Here is a 26911-nt window from a genome sequence, read left to right on the forward strand (position 1 = left end):
TGTTTCCATGAATACTATTTTCCTGTAAATACTTTTTTCCATCTCCTTTCAAATCCTAATTTTTGATGATTGTGTGCACTGTGCATGTCTAGTAGTAGCTTTGAAGGATGATAATTTAATGGTGGGTTTCTCAGCGGGGAGAAAATGAAAATGTACAGCCTTTTGTCTGTGTGGTGACTTGCTAAATCACTTCCCACAGTATGACACAGCTTGCGGCATTATACATGACATAAAAACACTTCATTAACATGTATCATTACTGTGTCCCACTGTGAAAAATGTGTTATATTAGTTGGTCTGCTCATAAGTAAACCTTGTTGTAGGATTAAGAATTAAATATTGAAATGTATTTTATATTGTTTTATCATGACACAAAATACAAGGAAGTAGTTTGGAAGATCTCTCTGCCCTTAATGTCTAACACAGTACTTGTTGTCTCTTCTCCACTGTCTGTGTAAACATTTGTTCAACTTTTCTAAACAAAAAGCCTGGAAAAGAAGTATATACTACACATCAGAAAAGGAAAGAAATACAGTTGACTTTGACAGGGAATTTACTGTCTTTTATTAATTCTGCACACCTTCAATAAAGTCCACCTTGCCCGGGAGCAGGTTGGGACCTTCTATACGAGTACTCTGTCATCTGCCTCCATGACAAAAAAGCCTCCAGGGTGCGCAATGTCACAGTGATGTACTGAATGTCGGGACCTTACTCTGCCTAACACTCTCCTTATACTTACTGCCAGGTGTTTAATTGCCAGCTGCAGCGTGCTGGCTGTACAGGTACAGGAAAAACCTCACCTGGTGGGCTTTTCTTCTAAAGAGATGGCCATTAGAGCTCAGGCAGAGGAGTTACTGGGGAGGAGGGATACAGAATATTGTTCTAACTTAGAGCACAGCCTTTCTTTTTTTTTTTTTTTTTTTAAATGTAGTAAGTGCATAATTGGGCTCCTGCTACACTGGAATTGGAAAGTAGTTTCAAGGTGTATTTGACAGCTGGGAAGAAAGCAGGATACAGAGATTGTGCCAAAGATGCAAAAATTGAGGACATCTGCAACCTGATTAATACAAATTAAGTATGCCCTGCAGGCTTCTAGTCCTTCATTGTAACTCCAACTAAAGGGACATACATAAGAATTACAGTTTGAACATGAATGTCTTTTGCCCACAATATATTAATTTGATACCATATACCATTATCCAGTGGATTTGCATTTTAGTGTCAGAAAATAATCTTATTCTGACAACAACAGACACTTAGTACTCCTATTTGAAACAACACTGTACAGAAAAGGCACCAAAGCTAATTCATGGACTACTAAGAAAATTATTTGTATATTACATTAAAAATGGAATGTAATTCAATAAAGTACTCAGCAGAGGATTGTGGATGGGAAGGCACTTCTGTGTGCAAGGTAAGAACAGATAGAAATGGTTGATTAAAAAGAAAGAAAATTCTGATTGATGAATCTCTGTGATGCCTATCTCCCATCTTAGGCACCACACAGAATTACAGTTATCAATGCCATGTCAGTTCTTATTGCATTGTGTTAAATACAGACCCAGGGCATTCCCAAGAGTGGACATTATTGAGCAAGCATATACTTCCTCCATACAATGATGGTAATGGATTATCACTAAGTTACTTACATAAGAAGAAATGTCATAAACACACAGAGAATATCAGCTCTTACATCTTTACCTGTTCTCTCCTTTTATTTTTTCTTTTTTTTTGAGTAACAACTTTTTGCAAAATGATATGTCATATTTCCTTGCATAATGTTATAAAAAATTATACATTAAAGATTAGCTCAGTTTTACCCTCCAAAAGAACTGGATTCATTTTGATTATCTTTATAACCTGTCAAAACTGAAATGTGGCATGTGATTTTCTAAAACAAAGTTATGGCCTCAGAAACTTGTAGTGGAGTCTTCTGTTAAGGTAGCTTTTGTGTTTTGTTCACTGGCAAAGCTAAATTTATTTTCCTTAAAGTAGACCCAGTTCCTACAGAAACACTGAAAACCTGTGATGCTCTGGGTAATGCTGATTTTGACTAGCCTTCTGGCTGTAAATGAACCAGAAATTTCTTAGTGTCACACCTGTCATGCAGCTCCTGCATCATCGATTTATCTTCCTTCAAGGGAAGGTTAAATGTGTAGCCTTTCATTGCATGGTGTGCGCTCTTTGGCTCTGCACAAGGAAGATAAAGCCTGTCAGAAGGAAGAGGTGAGTCATTGGTGTTCTTCTGGTTTCTTCAGTATCAGCTTATTTCACAATCATAAGGCATTTTTCGATTCATTTGTCCTTCAATCCAGACAGAAAACATAATATTGTATAAACAATAACTGACACACCAAATACAGTCAGTCCGGGTCAATATTCATGTATCCGGGTCTGTTGCAAGAGTAAAGAGGTTGGTATATCCCATTTTTGCTACTACATCCACTTCTCCCTGGATCCTTTTCCCTTGCTGCTTTGTGATACTGAGGATGGAAAAAATTTAATTTGTTCATTTTTTCCCCTTCTTTGCCCCCCTCCATCCATGCTCAATACTCTTGTGTTGCTGGGACATCTTAGCCTACTCTATCCTATGTTAATAAGCGCTTGCGGTCAGCAGGTGCTGGTACCATCACTGAAAATAAGCATCACAAATGCGGTATACGTCATCTATTCTGAATAGAAAGGGAGATGCTAGGACGCCCACTAGATGTAAATCCTCTATGAGAAGAGCATACCTCTGTGCACTTTCCCCATTCCTGTCACAGGTTCATCCACCTCAGCTTTCTATTTTGATAATTATTTCCTTTATTGATTCCTTTTCTTGGTTTTCACTAACTGCTTCAATAATTATAAAGGGGTTCATGAAGGCAAGAGGTAAAAGAATTTGTATTGGCCATAATCATTGAGCTTTTATTGATGCTGTGGAAGCACTGCTCAGCTATAACTAAAACATCCCTGTAATATCCACACCGTTTCCACCACAAATCCAAAACGTAGCCCCATACTAGCTACTGTGAAGAAAATTAACTCTATCCCAGCCAAAACCAGCACATTCTCCACCCCTTATTCCATACCATTTACGTCACACTCAGGTCCCACACTATCCAATACATCCTCATTAACCACCACCCCCACTTCCCATCCTTTGATATAACACACAGATATCATTCCCTTAGTCTATGGACCAGCCCTGTAAAATGTCCATAAAATGTCGACAAAATGTCCATTGAGCTCATTTAGTCCATGACTTTGGGCTCCATCTGTTATGGTGGTCACTCAGGACAGGAGAGGTGGTGTGTTGCATGGAGTTCCTGGGCACCAAAGCCAGCTCAGGTCGGGTGACTGCTGCGCTTGCACTGCTTCTTGTAAGGCTTGTCCTCCATTGGTTCAGGTGGTTCCTGCTACAGTAATTCCTATAACATGCAACTCAAATCATGGGTGACAACAGTTTAAAAGTATTTCCATTACATTCCTGACCCCTGGTCCCTTTCGACTAGGCCATAAGGTTTAACATTGCAATGAATTCCTCCTCTTGCCTCTAGCTTGACTAGCAGCGAGAGGTTCCTGCTGTAACACCTTTGACAAATGGCAGTCACAGCAGTGGTGACATACAGCATCATGTAACACTGCCATCATACAACTCAAATCATGGATTATTTTCACCCAGGATTAAACCACCTTGAGGTACACATTGGACTTCCCCATCCTTCTGCATTACCCACCAAGTGCACCCAGGTCCTTGAGCAAAAACAATCCCACAAATAAGTTTGCCCTTTCCTGAGGAATGAATAACCCAGACTGTTTTTCCCAACCAGTTCCTTATATGTACTACAGGGACCTTATCTCCTTCCACAGTGCACAGGGGTTTTGATTGGGCAGGGCCAAGTCGACTGGCAGATCCTCTAGTGTTAACTAGCCAAGTGGCTTCTGCTAAATGTGTATCCCAATGCTTGAATGTCCCACCACCCATTGCTCTCAGCGTAGTCTTTAGCAGTCCATTGTATCATTCGGTTTTCCCAGAGGCTGGTGCATGGTAGGGGATGTGATAGACCCACTCAATGCCATGCTCTTTGGCCCAGGTGTCTATGAGGGTGTTTTGGAAATGAGTCCCGTTGTCTGACTCAATTCTTTCTGGGGTGCCATGTCGCCATAGGACTTGCATTTCAGGGCCCAGGACAGTGTTCCGGACAGTGGCATGGGGCACAGGATATGTTTCCAGCCATCCGGTGATTAATTCCACCATGGTGAGCACATAGCGCTTGCCTTGGTGGGTTTGTGGGAGTGTGATATAATCAATCTGCCAGGCTTCCCCATATTTGTATTTCAGCCATCATCCTCCATACCAGAGAGGCTTTACTCGCTTGGCTTGCTTGATGGCAGCGCATGTTTCACATTCATGGATAACCTGTGCAATAGCGTCCATGGTCAAGTCCACCCCTCGATCACGAGCTCATCCATATGTTGCATCTCTTCCTTGATGGCCTGAGGCGTCATGGGCCCACCAAGCTATAAATAATTCACCCTTATGTTGCCAGTCCAGATCCACCTGAGCCACTTCAATCTTAGCAGCCTGGTCCACCTGCTGGTTGTTTTGATGTTCCTCAGTGGCCCGACTCTTGGGTACGTGAGCATCTACGTGAAGTACTTTTACAACCAGGTTCTCTACCTGGGCAGCAATATCTTGCCACAATGCGGCAGCCCAGTTGGGTTTCCCTCTGCGCTGCCAGTTGTTCTGCTTCCATTGCTGCAACCACCCCCACAGGGCATTTGCCACCATCCATGAGTCAGTATAGAGATAAAGTACTGGCCATTTTTCTCGTTCAGCAATGTCCAAGGCCAGCTGGATGGCTTTCACCTCTGCAAACTGGCTCGATTCACCTTCTCCTTCAGCAGTTTCTGCAACTTGGCGTATAGGACTTCACACAGCAGCTTTCCACCTCTGATGCTTTCCCACAAGGCGACAGGACCCATCAGTGAACAGGGCATATTGCTTTTCATTTTCTGATAATTTGTTATACAGTGGGGCCTCTTCAGCACTCGTCACCTCCTCTGGCGACACTCCTAAGTTTCAGCCCTCTAGCCAGTCCATGATCGCTTCCAGAATTCCTGGACGGTTTCCCATTTGAGCCCGTTGTGTTATCAGTGTGACCCACTTATTCCATGTAGCATCGGTTGCATGATGTGTAGAGGGGGCCCTCCCTTTGAACATCCAGCCCAGCACCGGCAGTCGGGGTGCCAGGAGGAGCTGTGCTTCAGTACCAACTACTTCTGAAAGGGCTCAAACTCCTTCATATGCTGCAAATATTTCTTTTTCAGCTGGGGTGTAATGGGTTTCACATCCTCTATCTCCCTGGCTTTAAAACCCTAGAGGTTGACCTTGAGTCTCTCCAGGTGCTTTCTGCCAGAGGCTCCAGGTAGGGCCATTCTCCCTGGTTGAGGTGCAAAGCACCTCAACATCTTGTCCTGCCTGGACTGGCCCAAGGGCTACTGCCTGAACTATCTCCCGTTTAATTCATTCAAAGGCTTGCTGCTGCTCAGGGCCCCATTTGAAATCGTTCTCCTTCCGGGTCACTTGATAGAGGGGGCTTATGATCAGGCTGTAATTTGGAATATGCATTCTCCAAAAGCCCACAACGCCTAAGAAAGCTTGTGTTTCCTTTTTGCTAGTTGGTGGGGACATGGCTGTTATTTTGTTGATCACATCCATTGGGATCTGACAACGCCCATCTTGCCATTTTATTCCTAAAAACTGGATCTCCTGTGCAGGTCCCTTGACCTTACTTTGTTTTATGGCAAAACCGGCCTTCAGAAGAATGTGGATTATTCTTCTCCCCTTTCTCAGAAACTTCTTCTGCTGTGTTGCCCCATACAATGATGTCATCAATGTATTGCAGGTGTTCCGGAGCCTCACCCTGTTCCAGTGCAGTGTGGATCAGTCCATGGCAAATGGTAGGGCTGTGTTTCCACCCCTGGGGCAGTCGGTTCCAGGTGTACTGGATGCCCCTCCAAGTGAAAGCAAACTGTGGCCTGCACTCTGCCGCCAAAGGGATTGAGAAGAACGCATTAACGATATCATTTGTGGCATACCACTTGGCTGCCTTTGACTCCAGTTCGTATTGGAGTTCTAGCATGTCCGACACGGCAGCACTCAGTGGCAGCGTCACTTCGTTCAGGCCACGGTAGTCTACTGTTAGTCTCCACTCTCCATTGGACTTTCGCACTGGCCATATGGGACTGTGAAAGGGTGAACAAGTCTTGCTGATCACTCCTTGACTCTCCAGTCGCCTGATCAGCTTATGGATGGGAACCAGGGAGTCTCAGTTGGTACGATATTGTCACCGGTGCACTGTCATGGTAGCCATTGACACCTGCTGTTCTTTAACCCGCAGCAACTCCACAACAGAAGGGTCCTCCGAGAGACCAGGCAAGGTGGACAGCTGTTTAATTTCCTCCGTCTCCAGGGCAGCTATACCAAACGCCCATCAGTACCCTTTTGGTTCCTTGAAATACCCTCTCCTGAGGTAGTCTATGCCAAGGACGCACGAAGCCTCTGGGCCAGTTACAATAGGATGCTTCTGCCACTCATTCTCAGTTAGACTTACCTCAGCCTCTAACACACAGTTCTTGGGATCCCCTTGTCACTCCAGAAATACAGATGGAATCTGCCCCTTTGTAATCTGATGGTATTAGAGTACACTGTGCACCGGTGTCCACTTGAGCTTTATACCCCTGTGGGGATGATGTGCCAGTGTCGTGGTTTAACCCCAGTTGGCAACTAAGCACCACACAGCCGCTTGCTCATCCTCCCCCCCACCCCGGTGGGATGAGGGAGAGGACCGGAAGAGCAAAAGTAAGAAAATTCGTGGGTTGAGATAAGAATAGTTTAATACTTAGGGAAGAAAAAAAAGAAATTGTAATGAGAAGTAAAACAACAAGAGAGAGAGAGAGTGGAACAAAACCCAGGGAAAAAAAATAAGTGATGCAACCCCTCACCACCTGCCGACCGATACCCATCCAGTCCCTGAGCAGCGATCGTGCTCTCCGGCCACCTCCCCCCAGTTTATATACTGAGCATGATGTCATATGGTATGGAATATCCCTTTGAGTAATTTGGATCAACTGTCTTGGCTGTGCCTCCCCCCAGCTTCTTGTGTACCTGGCAGAGCATGGGAAGCTGAAAAGTCCTTGACTTGGTATAAGCACTACTTAGCAACAACTAAAACATCAGTGTGTTATCAACATTATTCTCATACGAAATCCAAAACAAAGCACTATACTAGCTACTTGGAAGAAAATTAACTCTACCCCAGCCGAAACCAGGACAGCCAGGCCATTGAACCCACACAGTCCAGTAAACCCGATTGTCCCTTTCCTCCACCTGGCCAATGGCACAGCCCCTCTATTCCTGGTCGGAGTCTTCATTACTTGATTTCTGTAACTGCAAAACAGAAGTCCCTTCATCAGGGTCAAAAGTATGATCAGCCCTTCTACTCTGCCCAACAGACACTGGAGCAGTAATTTTCCTGGATGGATGCTTTTTGGCTGTTGTTTTTCCTTGCAGTTCCTGTACCCGAGCTTCTAGTCTCCAGGTAGGTTCACCATCCCACTTCCTCATGTCCTCCCCCTGGTCGCGCAGATAGAATCACAGGATTGCATGTGGTGTGCGCTACCTCTCCCTTGAACAGAAAAAGGCTGACTCTTAATAGCTGAGACCTTGGTTGGTATGGGTGAGGAAGACCTATTCTTCTTGGATTGCTCGGACAATTTTTGGGTCAGTTCCTTCACAGCCGAGATGCAGGCCCGCATGGAGGAAGCAAGATTAACTTCGTATTCTCGGAGTTGTCTAGCCAGTCCATCCATAGTTGGTGCCTCCGTGTCTGTCCAGCTCATTATCGCCAGGGTGTTGCCATATGACGTCGGTGCATTTCGTATAAACTTTCGCCACATGGACCGTGTGCACTGGATTTCATCCTGGTCTTTGGATACCTGGTTGTCATCCAGGTTGTTATAGATCACCTCCACCATGGCCAATTCCATCAGATACTGGATACCACCCTCAATGGTGGTCCACTTGCTTTGGGAATTTGCAAGTTCTTCCTTGAGGGGATACCGGTCCTTCACGCTCCACAGGAGTCGCTGCCAAAGACTGAGGATTCCTGCCCTTTTTCCAATCCCTTTGTCAATGGCCTTATCCCTAGCAAAGGATCCCAGCTGCCAGGCTTCCTTACCCTCTAATTCCTGACTGCTGGCCCCAATATCCCAGCATCGGAGTAACCAGCTGAGAATTTGCTCGCCTGGTTGATGGCTAAAATCTTTTTGCATATCTCGCAGCTCACTTAGGTATAGGAATCGGGTGGTTTCTGTCTCATTTATGATTTCAGTCTCTTCCTCCTCCTGTTCTTGTGACTGCTCTGCTGCAGAACAGGCTGCCTCTTCTGATTCTTTCTCCTGCTTGCTCTTAGGAGAAGCTTCTTCATGCCTTACTGAACGAGTTGACTTCTGCTTCCATTGCTTCTTTTTAGTTATAGGGTCGACTGATATAGTGTCTGGTTTAGCCATAGTGTCTGTTGGTGTCAGGTTCTCTACCCAAGCAGCAACACCTTGCCATAATTCAGCAGCCCAGATGGGTTTACCTCTGCACTGCCAGTTGGCCTGCTTCCATTGCTGTAGCCACCCCCACAGAGCATTTGCCACCATCTATGAATCAGTATAGAGATAAAGTACTGGCCATTTTTGTCATTCAGCAATATAAAGCTGGGGGAAGAAGATGGAAGGGGGGGAACGTTCGGAATTATGGCGTTTGTCTTCCCAAATAACCATTATGTGTGATGGAGCCCTGCTTTCCTGGAGATGGCTGAACACCTGCCTGCCGATGGGAAGTAGTGAATGAATTCCTTGTTTTGCTTTGCTTGCGCACGCGGCTTTTGCTTTACCTATTAAACTGTCTTTATCTCAACCCACGAGTTTTCTCACTTTTACCCTTCCGATTCTCTCCCCCATCCCACTGGAGGGGGAGTGAGCGAGCGGCTGTGTGGTGCTTAGTTGCCGGCTGGGGTTAAACCATAACAGTCAACAGTAACTTAAAGAGGAAAGATCCTGAGCTGTTTCTCAAAGCTAGTTCTGTTTCTTGGGGCTGTGTATTCCCTCAGCTGCTCATTAGTTCACCTAAAATCTGGCAAATGTCAAGATCTTTTTATTCTTACTGATGTTATTACTAATTATTGCTGGTATATTCCTACTATGCCAATAATCATGGCCATAAAAAGTCTAGTATTCAAATAAGCACTCAAAGGCTGAAGAGCCAGGACTCTTCTGTCTTGTTTTTGCTCAGAGTGCTTCAAATTTTTAACCTCTAGCACTGTTTTCAAAATCCCAGTCAGAAAGTTGAGTTGGGGTTTTTGTTTGGTAGGTTTATGTGTTTTTGTATGGCTCGTCTCCCACTAACAGTGGATTATTCTGGAGAACAGATGGAAAGCCTGAGGCCACCTCTCTCCCTGCCCTCCCTGCGGCAGGGTCTGAGAGCGCCAAGTGCAGAGCAGCTGGTACAGAGCCAGCTTCCAAATGGCCACCAAGATTGAGCATTGCCATCAATTAATGTGCTTGGGGACAGACTTTTTAATAGGGCCTGTAGCGATAAGATAAGGGGGAATGGTTTTAAACTAAAAGAGGGTAGATTCAGACTAGATATAAAGAAGAAATTTTTTATGATGAGGGTGGTTAAACACTGGAACAGGTTGCCCAGAGAGGTGGTAGATGCCCCATCCCTGGAAACATTCAAGGTCAGGTTGGACGGGGCTCTGAGCAACCTGATCTAGTTGAAGATGTCCTTGCCCATGGCAGGGGGGTTGGACTAGATGACCTTTAAAGGTCCCTTCCAACCCAAACCATTCTATGATTCTATGATTCTATGATTCTGTATAGAATAATCCTCTATAGGCCCCATCTCCATCATATCCCCAAGGTGAGTGGGATAGAGAGAGGAGATGGGAAAACTCCAAGATACAGGGGCATTCCTGAGGCACATATCAGGCTTGCTGGGAATAATAAGGGCTTAGGAAACATAAAGGAGGGCATGGGGCATGGGGCATGGGGAAAGGAATAGAGCATATGGTACACACTGAAGTCTAAAAGACACTTGGTAGTATGAGGGAGACCTCAGACTAACCCCGTGGAAAAGACAGCTTGAATGGGGAGAGTGCCAGAGCTCCTCCCAGACAATGAGGGTGGGAAAGGGCTCCTGAGACGATCCAGTCCCCTGAAAAGATGGGAATGGCAGATCTTCCCTTCAGACCATCCCAGTCTGTGTTGGGGGTTGGATGGGGCTGTGCCATACCTTCCCACATCATAGGAAGGGGACTGGGGTAAGGGGGGGAAGATACCCTCCATTGCCTCAATTACAGAAGGAAAATTGTCTCCTGAAAATGCTGGAAAGCCAGCCTTCCTGCTCAGAGGTAGCCAGGCATTTGGCACTCTCACCTGCAAATAAAGGGAGGAAATTCAGCTTGGGGCACCGAATGCTTTTGGACGCACCTCCAAACTCATAGCTGCTTCTCTGACACTCCCCCTCACCAAATACTTCAGTAAACTGAGAAAGTTTTAGAATAGATAACCTGGACTCCACTGCAGGTCCCATCACTACCCTGCAGCCCCTGATATTTCAGCTAAAGGGCTTTGGAGGCATCATGCTGGAGACAGAGATGAGAGAGTTTTTAGGATCAACCAGTCAGTGAACTCAACATAACAGTAACTTCAAAAAAAAAAAAAAAAGGTTTTGGTAGGGGTTTTGTTTATTTGGGCTGGGGTTGTTTGTTTTGTTTTGTTTTATTTGTTTTCCTGGCAAGATGATGCACTCCAGTTAATTGCATACTCCTTTCTGAAACCAGAACATCAGAAGTACGACGTGTTCCCTGAACTTGCTGGAATAAACATTATACATGGCCCCCTCTGGAGCATTTTCATTAGGGTGATTCTCTGCTGTCAGTGCATGTGACTTACTACATAATTCATCTAAAAAGCTCATAGAAACCAGCCCCTCTAGGGATTGTAGGCGTCCTTGGAGGGCTCTGGGTCCAAACAGTAGTGTGTGGATTGCGGCTGTCTCTAAAAGTTCATATTCCTGATGTATTTACTATATGGGCATATCTTTATCTAATATATTTGTTTGCCATCTTTGCTGTCTGTAGGTGAGAATATACAGAGACTACTCCAGGTTAGATTAATGTTTGTTCTGGACATATATGAGTTAATAAAAAGTGATCCTCTGGAGATATATTCAGAGTGAATTCTAAGATATGCCAATCCGTGGGTGCAACCTGAAATGTATCAAGTACAACAAGTAGCAGGTTTGGCTTCTGTAGCAGTTTCTCCACGGTACAATGCAGTGCTACCCAGGGGTAGCTGAGTTAAGTCTGAACTCTTAGGGGAAAATATATCACGCTGGATCTGACAGCTGGAGAGAGGCAAGGCTGCTGTGGCTCTATGCCCCAGGTCCAACCAGCAGTGAGCCTGAAGATGTATTCCTAGCAGGCACATGCAATCAGTGCACAGTTATACATCACGTGGTCAGCCACACAGATCACAGACAGACACACAGAGCACTCCCACAAACACAAACAGCACCAACAGCCTCATCCTGCTCCCCTCCCTGGCAGAGCAGGATGGAGGTCCACTAGCAAGAATATATATGTGTAGACATATATACAGCATGGATCCCTCCATCAGCTGGGCTCAGACACTCAGTCTGCCCAGTAGCTGCCCCTGGATCCTAGTCTCCCCAGTTGTTGGCACCTGGACATACAAGCCTCTGAGGCCACAGCCCCACTCCAGCTGCTGGTACAGACCATCCCACATGCACACACATACACAAACACGCACACACACTCGGAGCTTACCGGGACTCCCTTGCTCCCCAGTAGCAACTCCCCCATGGTCTCACCCTTACAGAAATCCTTAGAAAGGAATTTAATAAGAAGATAGGACAGACTGTGCTGATCAGGCTCAGGGCATGGCCAGACAAGGGTACTGACCAGCCAGCTCCATACACACAACTGACCCATTTTATCCTCTTATCCCTCTATTTTCCCACACTTGTTCCAAACCACTTGTTTCACTTCAATCCCTCCCTTTCCCTACCTTTGATTCCTCCCCTAAACATGCCATAATGTTCTGTACAATCCTGAAATGCTCTTCCTCTGCATCCCATCATGTGTCCTGTACCCCTAGGCAGCAACTCATTCCAAAAGGTGCTCCAGTGTTGACTCATGGTGATGGTTTTTATGCCTGGACAGTGAGGCTGAGGCTCTCCTGGGACAGCCCTGGGAGGGGCCTGGATGTGGTGTTCATTCTTCTGAGTCTTTAATTTGGGTTCTCTCCTGCGTTGGTGCCCCCGTGCTCCTCTGGGCTTGTGGAAGTGGGCCTCTGACAGGCTGATGGCTCCTGCGATAGGCCTGGAAGCAGCCAGGGCCAGGATATTAATCGGGCTCCCTCACCTGCCATTGTCTCTCTGTGCTCCTTTGTGGATGTGAAGATGAGCTTTTATCACATAATTTAATGTGAACAAGCTAGCTTGCACAACAGTAACATCACAGCAGTGCTCCCATATTGCTCTGTGCTAGCTACCTTGGCTTCCAGCATCTCAGCTACCTCAGCCAGCTAGGGCTGGGTATTTCTGAATCCCACTCCATCATGCTGTGCAATACTCCTTGTAAGCTGCCTACACAAGCACACACACACACACACCACCACTGTTGCCTGCACAATTATTTGAAGCTCTTGCATGGTCACACTGCTGCACAAAGTTTAGTTTCCTGCTTCACTGAAATTTTTGTTCTTTCATGGTTGGTTTCAGTCTCCCTTCTAGAACCAAGCTCTTTATTCAACTGATTCTTTTATAGACCTCAAGCAGAGTCTTACCCGAGAATAGATTATCGTGGTTTAACCTGGCAGGCAGCCAAATACCACACAGCCGCTCGCACGCTCCCCTCCCCCCGCAGTGGGACGGGGAGAGAATCGGAAGGGTAAGAGTGAGAAAAACTCATGAGTTGAGATAAAGACAATTTAATAGAACAGAAAAGGGAAAATAATAATGATAATGATAGAATATACAAAATGAGTGAGGCACAATGCAATTGCTCACCACCCGCACTGACCGATAACCAAGTAGCGATCGCTACTTCCTGGAACACGCCTACCATTCATATACTGAGCATGACGTCACATGGTATGGAATACCCCATTGGACAGATGGGCTGGCTGTCCTGGCTGTGCTCCCCCCCAGCCTCTGCTTGGTAGCATGGAAGCTGTCCTTGACAGGGTATTTAGCAACAACTGAAAACATCAGTGTGTTATCAACATTCTTCTCATACTAAATCCAAAACACAGCACTAGGCAGAAATTTAACTCTATCCCAGCCGAAACCAGGACAGTATCCACCCCTTATTCTATACCATTTACATCATGCCCAGGTCTCACATTTTTTTCAATACATTCCAATTAATCACCACCACCTTTCTTGTCTTTATATATATATATACACACACACAGAGATATAATTCCCTTAGTCTATGGGGCATACCTGTAAAACATCCACTGAGTTCATTTAGTCCATGACTTTGGGCTCCATCTGTCATAACAGCCTTTCAGGGCAGGAGAGATGGTGAGTGGTGTTGGACTGTTGCATCCTGAAGCCAGTTCTGGTTCCATCACCGCAGCACTTCGTTCGATTACATCAAAGTTCATTCTTCATTAATCTGGGCAATTTTTACTGTAATACGGTTGATATGACATATAGCAACCATAGAAGTGATGACATACAGTATTGTATAGTAATTAACATCACACAATTCAGTTCATTGGCTATTTTCACCCAAAATCAAATCCCCTTGAGGCACACACCGGACTTCCCCATCCTTTCGCATTACCCACCAAGTGCACCCAGGTCCTTGAGCAAAAGCAATCACACGTATGGGTTTTCCCTTGCCAGAGGCAGGAGTAACCCAGACTGTCTTCCCCAGCATATTTCTTATGTGCACGACAGGGACTTTATCCCCCTCTACAGTACGCAAAAGTTTTGATAGGGCAGGGCCAGCTGAATTGAAAGATCCCCTGGTGTTGACTAACCAGGTGGCTTTTGCTAAATGTGTATCCCAATGCTTGAATGTCCCACCACCCATTGCTCTCAGCGCAGTCTTTAGCAGCCCGTTGTATCGTTCCATTTTCCCAGAGGCTGGTGCATGGTAGGGGATGTGATAGACCCACTCAATGCCATGATCTTTGGCCCAGGTGTCTATGAGGGTGTTTTGGAAATGAGTCCCATTGTCTGACTCAATTCTTTCTGGGGTGCCATGTCGCCATAGGACTTGCTTTTCAAGGCCCAGGATGGTGTTCCTGGTTTTGGCATGGGGCACAGGATATGTTTCTAGCCATCCGGTGATTAATTCCACCATGGTGAGCACATAGCCCTTGCCTTGGTGGGTTTGTGGGAGTGTGATATAATCAATCAGCCAGGCCTCCCCATATTTATATTTCAACCGTCGTCCCGCATACCAAAGAGGCTTTACTCGCTTGGCTTGCTTGATGGCAGCGCATGTTTCACATTCATGGACAACCTGTGCAATAGCGTCCATGGTCAAGTCCACCCCTCGATCACGAACCCATCCATATGTTGCGTCTCTTCCTTGATGGCCTGAGGTGTCATGGGCCCACAGGGCTATAAACAGGTCACCCTTATGTTGCCAGTCCAGATCCACCTGAGCCACTTCAATCTTAGCAGCCTGGTCCACCTGCTGGTTGTTTTGATGTTCTTCAGTGGCCCGACTCTTGGGTACGTGAGCATCTACGTGACGTACTTTTACAACCAGGTTCTCTACCCGGGCAGCAATATCTTGCCACAATGCGGCAGCCCAGATGGGTTTACCTCTGCGCTGCCACTTGTTCTGTTTCCACTGCTGCAACCACCCCCACAGGGCATTTGCCACCATCCATGAGTCAGTATAGAGATAAAGTACTAGCCGTATTTCTCGTTCAGCAATATCTAAAGCCAGCTGGATGGCTTTCACCTCTGCAAACTGGCTCGATTCACCTTCTCCTTCAGCAGTTTCTGCAACTTGGCGTATAGGACTCCATATATAGCAGCCTTTGACCTCCGATGCTTTCCCACAAGATGACAGGACCCATCAGTGAACAGGGCATATTGCTTCTCATTTTCTGGTAGTTTGTTATACAGTGGGGCCTCTTCAGCACACGTCACCTCCTCCTCTGGGGATATGCCAAAATCTTTGCCTTCTGGCCAGTTCGTGATCACTTCCAAGATTCCTGGGCGACTGGGGTTTCCTATTCGGGCCCGTTGTGTGATCAGTGCGACCCACTTACTCCACGTAGCATCGGTTGCATGATGTGTGGAGGGGACCCTCCCTTTGAACATCCAGCCCAGCACCGGCAGTCGGGGTGCCAGGAGGAGCTGTGCTTCAGTACCAACTACTTCCAAAGCAGCTCGAACCCCTTCATATGCTGCCAATATCTCCTTCTCAGTTGGAGTGTAGCTGGCCTCGGATCCTCTGTATCCCCGACTCCAAAACCCCGGGGGTCGACCTCGAGTCTCCCCTGGTGCTTTCTGCCGGAGGCTCCAGGTAGGGCCATTCTCCCCGGCTGCGGTGTAGAGCACATTCTTTACATCTTGTCCTGCCTGGACTGGTCCAAGGGCTACTGCCTGAAATATCTCCTGTTTAATTTGTTCAAAGGCTTGTTGTTGCTCAGGGCCCCATTTGATGTCGTTCTTCTTCCTGGTCACGTGATAGAGAGGGCTTACGATCTGACTGTAATTTGGAATATGCATTCTCCAAAACGCACCACGTCTAAGAAGGCTTGTGTTTCCTTTTTGCTAGTTGGTGGGGACATGGCTGTTATTTTGTTGATCACATCCATTGCGATCTGACGACGTCCATCTTGCCATTTTATTCCTAAAAACTGGATCTCCTGTGCAGGTCCCTTGACCTTACTTTGTTTTATGGCAAAACCGGCCTTCAGAAGGATTTGGACTATTCTCTCCCCTTTCTCAAAAACTTCTTCTGCTGTGCTGCCCCATACGATGATGTCATCAATGTATTGCAGGTGTTCTGGAGCCTCACCCTGTTCCAGTGCGGTGTGGATCAGTCCATGGCAAATGGTAGGTCTGTGTTTCCACCCCTGGGGCAGTCGGTACCAGGTGTACTGGACGCCCCTCCAAGTGAAAGCAAACTGTGGCCTGCACTCTGCCGCCAATGAGATTGAGAAAAACGCATTAGCGATATCATTTGTGGCGTACCACTTGGCTGCCTTTGACTCCAGTTTGTATTGGAGTTCTAGCATGTCCGGCACAGCAGCACTCAGTGGCGGCGTGACTTCGTTCAGGCGATGATAGTCTACTGTTAGTCTCCACTCTCCATTAGACTTTCGCAGTGGCCATATGGGACTGTTAAAGGGTGAGCGAGTCTTGCTGATCACTCCTTGGCTCTCCAGTCGATGAATCAGCTTATGGATGCGAAGCAGGGAATCTTGGTTGGTACGATATTGCTGCCGGTGCACTGTTGTGCTAGCAATTGGTACCTGCTGTTCTTCCACCCTCAGCAACCCCACAACAGAAGGGTCCTCTGAGAGACCGGGCAAGGTAGACAGCTGTTTAATTTCCTCCATCTCCAGGGCAGCTATACCAAAAGCCCACCGGTACCCTTTTGGGTCCTTGAAATACCCTCTCCTGAGGTAGTCTATGCCAAGGATGCACGGAGCCTCTGGGCCAGTCTTAACGGGGTGCTTCTGCCACTCATTCCTGGTTAGGCTCACTTTGGCCTCTAATACAGTTAACTTGAATACTGTGTTCAGTTTTGGGCCCCAAAACACAGCACTAGGAATAAATTTAACTCTATCCCAACCGAAACCAGGACATAGACGTAGCCCTTTAAGCTCATACCTGATCTTTTCCCAAAATATAATGTGCTGCAACATAGACCTTTTACCTACTGCTTCATCTCTGTCATGAAGGTGCATTTCACTATGCTTGGTTATAACCAGAACTGACATTTAATTTTTTGACAGACTTGGAGGCGGGTAGTGCATGATAATAGTGTCTTTGGTCTTTATAATGGTGTGTTCACCATTTTAAGCATTGCAATATTCACTTTGAAACCTGCGTGCTCATGAGACATGAGGTAACAGAGGATACCTTTGCCTAGGCAACACTGGGTTTATTCTCTACTTCAGTAAATGACAGTGTTAGAAGTGGCAGCAATACAAAATCTCATTATACTCTATTGAACTAATAAGCAAAATTTTCAGAAGAATATTTTTTGAACTAACAAGTATTACAAAGCATTTCCTAGGAGCAGAACTAGGTAGCACGCTAGTACTGAAGCATTGTGCATATGGACATATGCCAGTGTGAACTGTTTAACTTTGCCTTTTTTTCAGGGTTCATTTCAAAGAAAGTAGGATTGAAAAACTGCGTTTTGAACATTTTTTCACATAGTATTTCATTCCATCAAACAAAGGTAAAAGCCTACATATTATCTTTGACAGTCTTCTGTCATAATAGTCCAAAACTCTTTTGGAGATTTATTGATGTAACTTTACAGTACTTTGGACCATTACTGGAAAATACAGCACTGTTTTAAGATGAGAAAATAGCATTGCTTTAGTTAGGATTCAGCAAGTGCTCTTTTCTGACAAGGAATATGTACAGGGAGAACGAGTCTTGCGTTGATCACTGAAGGTAATGGATCATTGAATTCTTGCATTAATTTGCCCCTCTGGTATCTATACATTATAAAACTTCAAGCATGTTGCAGATTGCCTGCCTACCATACAACTAGAATGTGAAAGATTTACAGGGTAAATTGCTATTGACATATACCAGGGCAGTGAGACTGAACAAGAATTGCTGTGTTCAGCTTACTGCAAACATCAGCTTTGCCTTTTCATGTCTTCAGTCTTCCTGATGCTAAAGTTCTTTACAAGGACAATGTTATGTGTTTTGGATTAATCAAAAGCCTTGGTCATTTGAAAGGTCACATATGAAAGGAACAGCAAAAATCTCTCTTTTAAATGACCTGCGTGTTGGCTTTTGCAGAGAATTGTGGGAATCAAAATCTATAGAAGCCATTAGTGGAAATGTATGTCTAAAAGAAAACACAACAGTGATAAGCCTATTATACTCTTTGAATCCAAACTCCTACTGATGTGGGGTTGGGTGGGGATACATTTGACTGATTTTCAAAGTCAGTCAGTTGTATTTTTGCACTACAGAGTCTTTTGCAAAACATAAGCCTTTGGAATCGTTATCAAGGACAAGATCTCTTCTCTTGTTGCTTAAAAAATTCCTTGTAACTAGAAGATGAGCAAACCGGATAAAAAAGTCTAAGAATAAAATAAGTGGCTTTGGTAATGAGAAGCATTTGAATGCACAGATTCATAGTTCATAGAATGAAAAAACACATCTGGCTGCAGTAAAATAAAGGGGTTTTGTTGTGGTGCCCGTCACTGCGGTTGGAGTAGTTTCAGTGCCCGTCGTTTTGTCATCAGATCCAGAGACCTTCTTTTCCCCTTGAGGGTAGTGAATAGTTTTGAACAGGGCTTGGTAGGCATGGGCCAGACCCCATCACTTTGCAGTAATCTGGGTCTCTCTGGAATTGCCAGGGTGACAGCATGCTTTCTCCAAATATTTTACTAGTTTTTTCAGGATTCTGCACTTGTTCAGGGGTGAAGCTCCAAAACATTGGAGGTGACCACTGTCCTAGGCACTTGCCCATACTATCCCACACCCCCTGCCACTCATAACTATCCAGCCTCAGGGCAGATCTCTGGGTGGTATTCTTAAATAGTTGTTTAACCTTAAACAAGGCCTGGAACACATTCAGGAGACATAGCAATAGGAACATGCTGGTTTGAACATCCCAAGGATATTCAAAATCCTCAAGAGCTGTTGTAATCAGCCTGGAGGAGAAGGGGAAGGTGAAGGAAGCTGTCTCCCCTGTAAATTGGCTCTCAGAGGAGAAGAGGTAAAAAGTGTAATTATTAATAGTTTCCAAAAGATAGCTCCCAAAGAACAGGAATGATGGCAGTGCTGAGTACAGTCTCCTGTCCAATAATTTTACCATACCATAAGCCAGTGTTACACAGTATAGCAAAGTGATGACCTTAATCCATTTCCCAGAGATGACCAACCCCACATAAATACTGATAATCAGCAGTATATACAGCCAGTAAGGTGCTACATACCAAAACTCCAAGAACAGATCCAACAACTCTGAGAACAAATAAACCAACATTGTGACCAGCGACTACTAAACTGATATAATGAATGCTTATAACAACTTTGTTTTAACCTGTTTGGGTCAGATGTGTCGTTATCTCAACCCTTTGAGCCCCACGTTGGATGCCAAAAAGGACTGTTGTGGTTTAACCCAGCAGGCAGCCAAACACCACACAACCACTCCCTCACTCCCTCCCCACCCACAGTGGGATGGGGGGGAGAATCAGGGAAAAAAAAAGTAAAATTTGTGGATTGAGATAAAGACAATGTAATAGAACAGAAAAGGAAGGGATAATAATAATAATAATCATAATGATGATAGAATAGACAGAGTGAGTGATGCACAATGCAATTGCTCACCACCTGCGCTGACCGATAACCAAGCAGCGATCGCTACTTCCTGGAACACGCCTCTTATTTTTATACTGAGCATGATGTCATATGGTATGGAATACCCCGTTGGCCAGCTGAGCCAGCTGTCCTGGCTATGCTCCCTCCCAGCTTCTTGTGCACCTGGCAGAGCATGGGAAACTGAAAAGTCCTTGACTAGCAGGGTACTTAGCAACAACTGAAAACATCAGTGTGTTATCAACATTCTTCTCATACTAAATCCAAAACACAGCACGAGGAAGAAATTTAACTCTATCCCAGCCGAAACCAGGACAGTTTTACATTCTTAAGCAAAGAAACTCTGGTAAGGCTCTGGAGCAAAAGTCTGCAAAACAAGACTGAATGAGTTCTCTTTACACTGGTGTGACGATATTTCTCCAGGTTGTATTTCTTCATTCATCAATTTCTTATATTTCACCTTTGCAGGATATGCAATTAATTCCTTCAGTGAAGCTTAATATTTTTACTGTATATTTTGCTTTTCAAACGTCTTCAATATCCTGCTGACATAAGGGGAACCAATTGACCCTCAACTCATAATTTTTCAAAGCTAATCTCTTTTAGAGTCCTTAATGGACTAACATCCTCTGACATTTGAATTATTAGTATTTGCAAAGTTGCTATGGTGACAAATATAGTTCTGGTTAAAAAATAGTAATAATCCTATCTTGCTTAACCATGAATTCCAGAAGAACTCAGCATGGTTCCAAAAGTACATTTCCGCCAAAATGAATGCACGGTGCCCTTTTTTCAGAGCAATTATATCTTTAGTAAAATGTAAGTGTAAAGGGAAGTCTGACCTCCTCTTTGGTCACAGTACCTTATGATAGCCTACTCAAATTACTATAATTTTTTAAACAGTTTTAAAATAGCACAGTATCCATTTCTTGAAGGAAAGATCCAGACAGGCCCAAGGGAAAAATCTGCAGCACAAAATGCCTGGGGCTTGCTTCAGCTTCTTTTTGGTCTTTCTCATGAAGTAAAACAACCCTAAAGGCAGTGTGATCCTTCCCTTTAAAATTCCTCTGCCCAGCACTGCAGACCCATCACACATGACTTAAAGGTAAACTAGAGCAGGCTGCTTTGACTCATGCCAGGGGGGTCTGGGCCTGTGGGCATTGACATTGGACCCAGGGGTACAAAGATAGCCTGTAGCAGTTTTTGCCCATGTCCATCCCTCTGGTCTTGCACTAAGCAAAGCCAGCTGGGGAGATTTGATCCATTTTCTGTCTTTCACTAGAAATGGTTGTCGGACTACATTGTGGTCTTTTTTGTGCATGAAGCATTTTGCAGACGGGGATCTGAATATGTAGAGATAACGGCTGTGTTATGAGAAGGGTGTCGCGAACGAATGGTTTAGAGGCCACTTAAAGAATCACCGTCTCAGGTATTAGCAGAAAGTGATTTTAATAGAAATTTATAAAAGCGTGACTTAACAGAGTTCGATGGCAAGGTTCACTCTATTACTTACTACATGGATGAAGTATACAAAGGAAAATCATATTAGAAATGAGTTGGAACGATTTATACAGAGACCGAGGATGGAAAAGCGTAAGGGAGACCCTCCCATTGAGTCATGAGGTTCAGAGAAGATCCCCTTGCTTTCTAAACTCCTTCTCAGAGAGGAGTCTAGGTGCAGCTGGATCCACTCCTAGTCCCAGACTTGGTCAACGGTTTATGTCTAAGTGATTATATGTGTCTAGCAGCAGTCTAAGGTTCATTCACAGTTTTGAGATAGATCATAAGATTTCAGTAGCACTTAATCATTGACTAATTTAACATTTACAAAGTAAGTTAATAGAGTCTAATACAATCACGACAGTGGCTTAATTACAGATTATGCTTACTATTAGTTCACACACACAGACACACAGAAATATATATATTAAAGTACAAAACGTATACCTGTTAAAAATTCCCCTCGAGTTCAGTGAAATATTCACGTGAAATGTCTTGGCATTTCTCAACGGGTGAAGGGTTGAGCCTCGAGGAGTGTTTCGGCCGAGGAGTGTTTCAGCCCAGGTCCCGTGGCAGTCAGCGACAGTCCTCCAAATATCGCAAACTTGAGAGTTCGCGAGCTTGAGAGGTGTCCCACTCAGAGGGAGATGCTGGGCGCAGCCCGCTGTGGTCCCGGAGAGCTCAAAGGGTCTCACTTAGGACCACCATTTATAGGTTCGCAAGATGGTTGGCTTTAGTCATCTGTAAATTTCCATCCTGGCCACAGTCCCAGGTGGTAGTTACTAAAAATTCTCAAGGTTTCAGTATTGTTCCACTTGAGCTACGACTCAGATAAGGGTATCAGGGGATGACACCTGGGCCAGGCAGTAGGATTACGTTCCCAGCCTCAGCTATGCAGAGTTTCTGATACGGTCAAGGGGCGCTCAACCATCTGACTCATTACACCAAGGCCAAGGTTTCACGGGAATTTCTGAGATCAACAAGCGGCTCAGGAGAAGGGGGGGAGGAATGCACCACCACATTCACTAGTGAATTTAACACCCACACAGACCAGCTTCCAAAACACTTAGGTGACAGATTTTTGAAGCTATTTCATCTTTTCTCACAGAGATCTAGGGCTCTGATACACAACAGGATTCCCTTCCAGGGTACCCTCTCCTAAATGTGTAGTTAAGCAGGCTAGTTTCTATACCAGTACAGTTTTCCTAAGCACCCTGTATTGTCCAAGTAAAGAGAGAGATTCTCTACATCTCTTTCTCTCTCCATTGATCATATGGGGACAGAAGAGATATTCATATCCTACCAAGCACTTGAGTCAGAGCCTAAAGCCAGGCATAGTCACAAGTCCAAGGCAAAGTGTAAGTGCTTAGAGTAAGCTTACTGCACCCTACGTTACTTTCAAGGGTAGTTAGAAGGTGGTAGCCAGCAGCATCACTCCTGGCTGAGCCTGGAGCCAGGACATGGATCTTTCCTTCCTACAGAGCAGGTCGAGTATCAGCAGAGTGGTGGCAGTCAGCAGCTGAGAGGTGCTACAAGTGTGCTCCTAAGTTGCCCATTAGTTGCATCGCATTCAAATTACAGAAGAGAGTTTTGTAGGGTGAGCTGTTTCACCACCAGCACTCAAGGTCCCATAGCATTTCAAGGCCTTGGATACTCCAAGTCAGCTGTAGTCAAGGTTAGGGCTTGTATAATTTCAATGGAAGGTAAATTAAAGTTCAAACTAGGCCCCTGTCGATGGCTTAATGTACAATGTAAATGTCGTCCTGGTAGATCAAAGAGCTATAGTGGAATGTGCTGGAGAGAAACAACAGAAGGAAGACAGAATGAAGTTTTGCTGATAAATTTAGATCCTAATTTTAAAAGGTGAAAGATAAGAAATGAATAAGCTGTTGATTTTGTTTCAAAGCTCTGGGTTTAGATGATAAGGTTTGCATTAAAATGTGAAAATGCTTTTTTTAATTGTGTGGGAGAAAGTGTCACTGCTTCTTTCTAAAAATATAGGAAAAATGTTGATAGCAGGAGAAAATGCTAAAAGACTGTCTTGTTTTAACAAGCAAAAGTAAAACCTGTGTTGATATTATTCCTGTAATGATAATTCCTGACAGATAAACCTTAGTTAATTTGAAATCCAGAATTAAACAGAATCATGTTACCCTAGATTTCAAAATCAGTATTGTCTTTTCAAAATCAGTATTGTCTTTTTTGCCTTGTTACAATTCTGTTTGAAATTGATTTAAGGGGAATTTGCTTTGTTTTGACTTCTCCCTCTCTCTCTGTCTCTCTTTTAAGGTCAACTCAAATCAAAACATACTCTTGGGAGAATGCCCAGATTATTTTGGTCGGTAACAAATGTGACATGGAGGATGAACGGGTAATCTTCACTGAGAGAGGCAAACATTTAGCAGAGCAACTTGGTAAGAAAAGAAATTACAAAAGCTTTATGATTGCTTGTGAGAATGCACAAAGTTATGTCATTAATTGCTACAGTACTTGTAATGAAATGTTTGTGATACACTTACTGTAAAGAAATAGTCATACACCACCTCCCTTTTGTTTCTGTAGGCTGAGGTCTGAACTGTCCTTGTTGATATCACTAAAACTGTAACATCATTAGAATGGACATGTGTCCAGGGATGACCTTATGCAGATCTGTGACATGTCTGTCATCTAAAAGTGTCCACAAGACCAGTGCTGGCTCAGAGGCTGGCTTAGACCAAAGACATCTCTGATACAACATTCCTTATGCTGCTCCTTAGATAGGAAGTACATTATGTCCTTTGTGATAAGCAGCAAGATTAGGCATGCGTATGTATATATACAATATGCTTAAGGAGTTATAGCCATAGGCAGATACGTCCTAGCCAAGGAAAAAATTTAAAAAAACCCAACAAAACAACAAAAAAAACTAGGAGAAGGAGAGGAGAGGAGAGATTGAAGAAAGAGTTTACTCAAAATGTGAACTAGACCTTTATGCAAGTTGAGAACATTTGGGTTGTGCTTTCCAATACCAATAATCCAAAACAGAAAGATGCCAATATCCAACTACCGCTGCTATCAGTTCACCTACTGCACATTTACACAGGTGTAAATAAAATGAACCTCTGTTTCATAAAGTGTCCCTCTAGGAGGCAAATGTTGTCCACACCGAAAATTATGGAGCTGTGAACATCTCTGTTCTTTCTGTTTCTGCCCAGCAGTGATATCCTTTCATACCATGAAATATTTTGGAGGTGACACTGGCCAAACTGTAATGGAAAAGCTCCAGAGCAACATAATAATACTACCCAGCCTGTTTTTTTTCTCCAAATTTGCTGATATCTGGAGAGCATGTTCAGCAGGTGTGCAAATCAAACCCTGACATCATTGGAGGTTGTTGTGGTTTAACCCCAGCCAGCAACTAAGCACCACACAGCCGCTCTCTCACTCCCCCCACAATGGGATGGGGGAGAGAATCGGAAGGGTAAAAGTGAGAAAACTTGTGGGTTGAGATAAAGACAGTTTAACAGGTAAAGCAAAAGCCGCGCATGCAAGCAAAGCAAAACAAGGAATTCATTCACTCCTTCCCATCGGCAGGCAGGTGTTCAGCCATCTTCAGGAAAGCAGGGCTCCATCATGCGTAACGGTTACTTGGGAAGACAAACGCCATCACTCTGAACGTCCCCCCCTTCCTTCTTCTTCCCCCAGCTTTATATGCTGAGCAATGCATCATATGGTATGGAATACCCCATTGGCCATTTTGGTTAGCTGTCCTGGCTATGCTCCCTCCTGGCTTCTTGTGCACCTGGCAGAGCATGGGAAGCTGAAAAGTCCTTGATTTATTTTAAGCACTACAACTGCTTAGCAACAACTAAACCATCAGTGTGTTATCAACATTCTTCTCATACTAAATCCAAAACACAGCACTATACCAGCTACTAGGAAGAAAATTAACTCTATCCCAGCTGAAACCAGGACAGAGGTCAATTTCTGTGCTGTACTGGGCATGGGGTTGTTATTATTTATTTTTTTTAAACTGACTGTGGTAAAGGCTCAGTCTGGCTTCTGGTGAACATGTGTGTAACTGAGATCTCCTTGTCACTATTCTTATATAGGTGTTTAGGGGAAAGGGCATTATAAGAATGACTGCATGGGAAACAGAAAGACGTTGACATTTCACAGTATACCACCTGTGCTGGATCTAATCCCATGCTGGTGTTTTTTAATTTAAGTATTTTCATAGCTCGCTGACCTCATTCTTTTTAAAATAATTTTTCTAGTTGTACAATTGCTTGTCCTGGTAAATAATTTCATCAGAATAACATATCTTCCTATCGCATTTGTCTAAATAAGCATTACATATGTGTAAAAGCACACCTCAAAAGTATCCATTAAAAATAACCATAAATTAGTCCTTGAAAGGTGACAGAAAATATTTAACAAGTTATGTCCAGAAAAATTGCCCACATTTGTGAAGAACTGAGTTTTTTAAACTGTTTGCAACAAAAACAAAATGGTTGCCATTGCACCTGCTTTAACAAGGGATATTTTTCTTTGCATAAATACCTGTCATATTATATATATTTCTATAATCTGTTCTTCCCTCTGTGAGCATTTCTAATATTTATTCATTTTAATAGGAGCTAGGAAAGTGTATTCAATGGAGAAAGAGATCCAAAAATTGTAACTGTATACTTTTACCCCAGATTTAGACCAGGCACTAAAATGCCTGGCACTCTGTAAATTTGCAATGTAGAGTTTGAAGATTTTTTTTTAAGTCACATAACTAATCTGAATTTCTATTCCTCAAACTATTTTCCTATAGAAAGATTAATGCAGTGAGTTGACAAGCAATCCCCAAGGTCATGAATTTAGCAGGACAAGAAGGAACTTTGCATGTTGTATAGTCAAGAATCCTCAGGTGTACTAACCAATGCTTGCAAAAAAGAAAGGGTAATGAGATAGATATCAAAACTCATGTTTCAGGCTTTAAAGCAAACTCTAACTCTTGGGATTTAGAATTCAGTCTTTATGGAAGCAGATTATCCTCTATTCACATCTTTATCTACTCTGGGGTTTTCCTTTCTCAGATATACGTCCTGTGGCTATCTCAAGGGCAGATTATTGTATTGGATAAATTGTGACTCTGATCCAGTATGTCAATTACTGTACTCAGACTGCACACAGAAATGTTTATATGTTTTCTGTACAGTTGCAATCATTTCTTAAATCTGCTCAGAGATTGTGGGAGGTGATGTCAGGAAAAGCAGAAGAACGAGTTTCCCTGACTTGTAGTAAGTGCTCTGGCCAAGTTGGACAGTTTGAAGGGCGCGAGTTGTGTCAAACACTTGGGACTGTCTTTTCTTTCTCTGCCAGTGAGTCGATAACATCTCTTGCAGACAACTTTTAAAAATAACAATATAGATTTTTGCATCCAGCAAGACATTTTAAGACTGTGGGCCCTTTGAATGCCATGGTCTGCAATGTTGGTTACAGCCTCAATTACAAGCAAGCACAACACATGTGAGTGCTGTACAAAGAACACACTGTGAAACACTCTGTTCTCAAGTGTGGTTTTATTTTTAGCCCTGGTTTATTTGAAGTCACTGAGAAAATGAATACATGTACATTTTGGGCAGGGTTTTCAAAAGGTCAAAAAGAACACTGGGCATTTAGCCCTCCAGGAAACATGGTGTCCTGTTAAGAACAGCGTTATCAGAAAATTGTGGCTGCTGACCTCTTTGAAAAGTGTGGCCTTCAATTTTATTAAGGAGGTGTAATCAATCATTTCTTTAAATCTCAGTGCTG

General features: G+C 44.0%; 1 protein-coding gene across 1 annotated transcript in view; it reads left to right on the plus strand.

The window, feature by feature from the left end:
• The window catches only part of LOC142075112 (ras-related protein Rab-3C-like), a 210477-nt gene that overhangs the window by 140855 nt on the left and 42711 nt on the right, over positions 1-26911 (plus strand). The window contains exon 3 of the mRNA XM_075136132.1: positions 23417-23541. Within this exon, the coding sequence (XP_074992233.1) occupies positions 23417-23541 (125 nt within the window). The remainder of the gene's footprint in view (positions 1-23416; positions 23542-26911) is intronic.

This window comes from Calonectris borealis, chromosome W, assembly GCF_964195595.1.
Source record: "Calonectris borealis chromosome W, bCalBor7.hap1.2, whole genome shotgun sequence".
Lineage (NCBI taxonomy): Eukaryota > Metazoa > Chordata > Aves > Procellariiformes > Procellariidae > Calonectris > Calonectris borealis.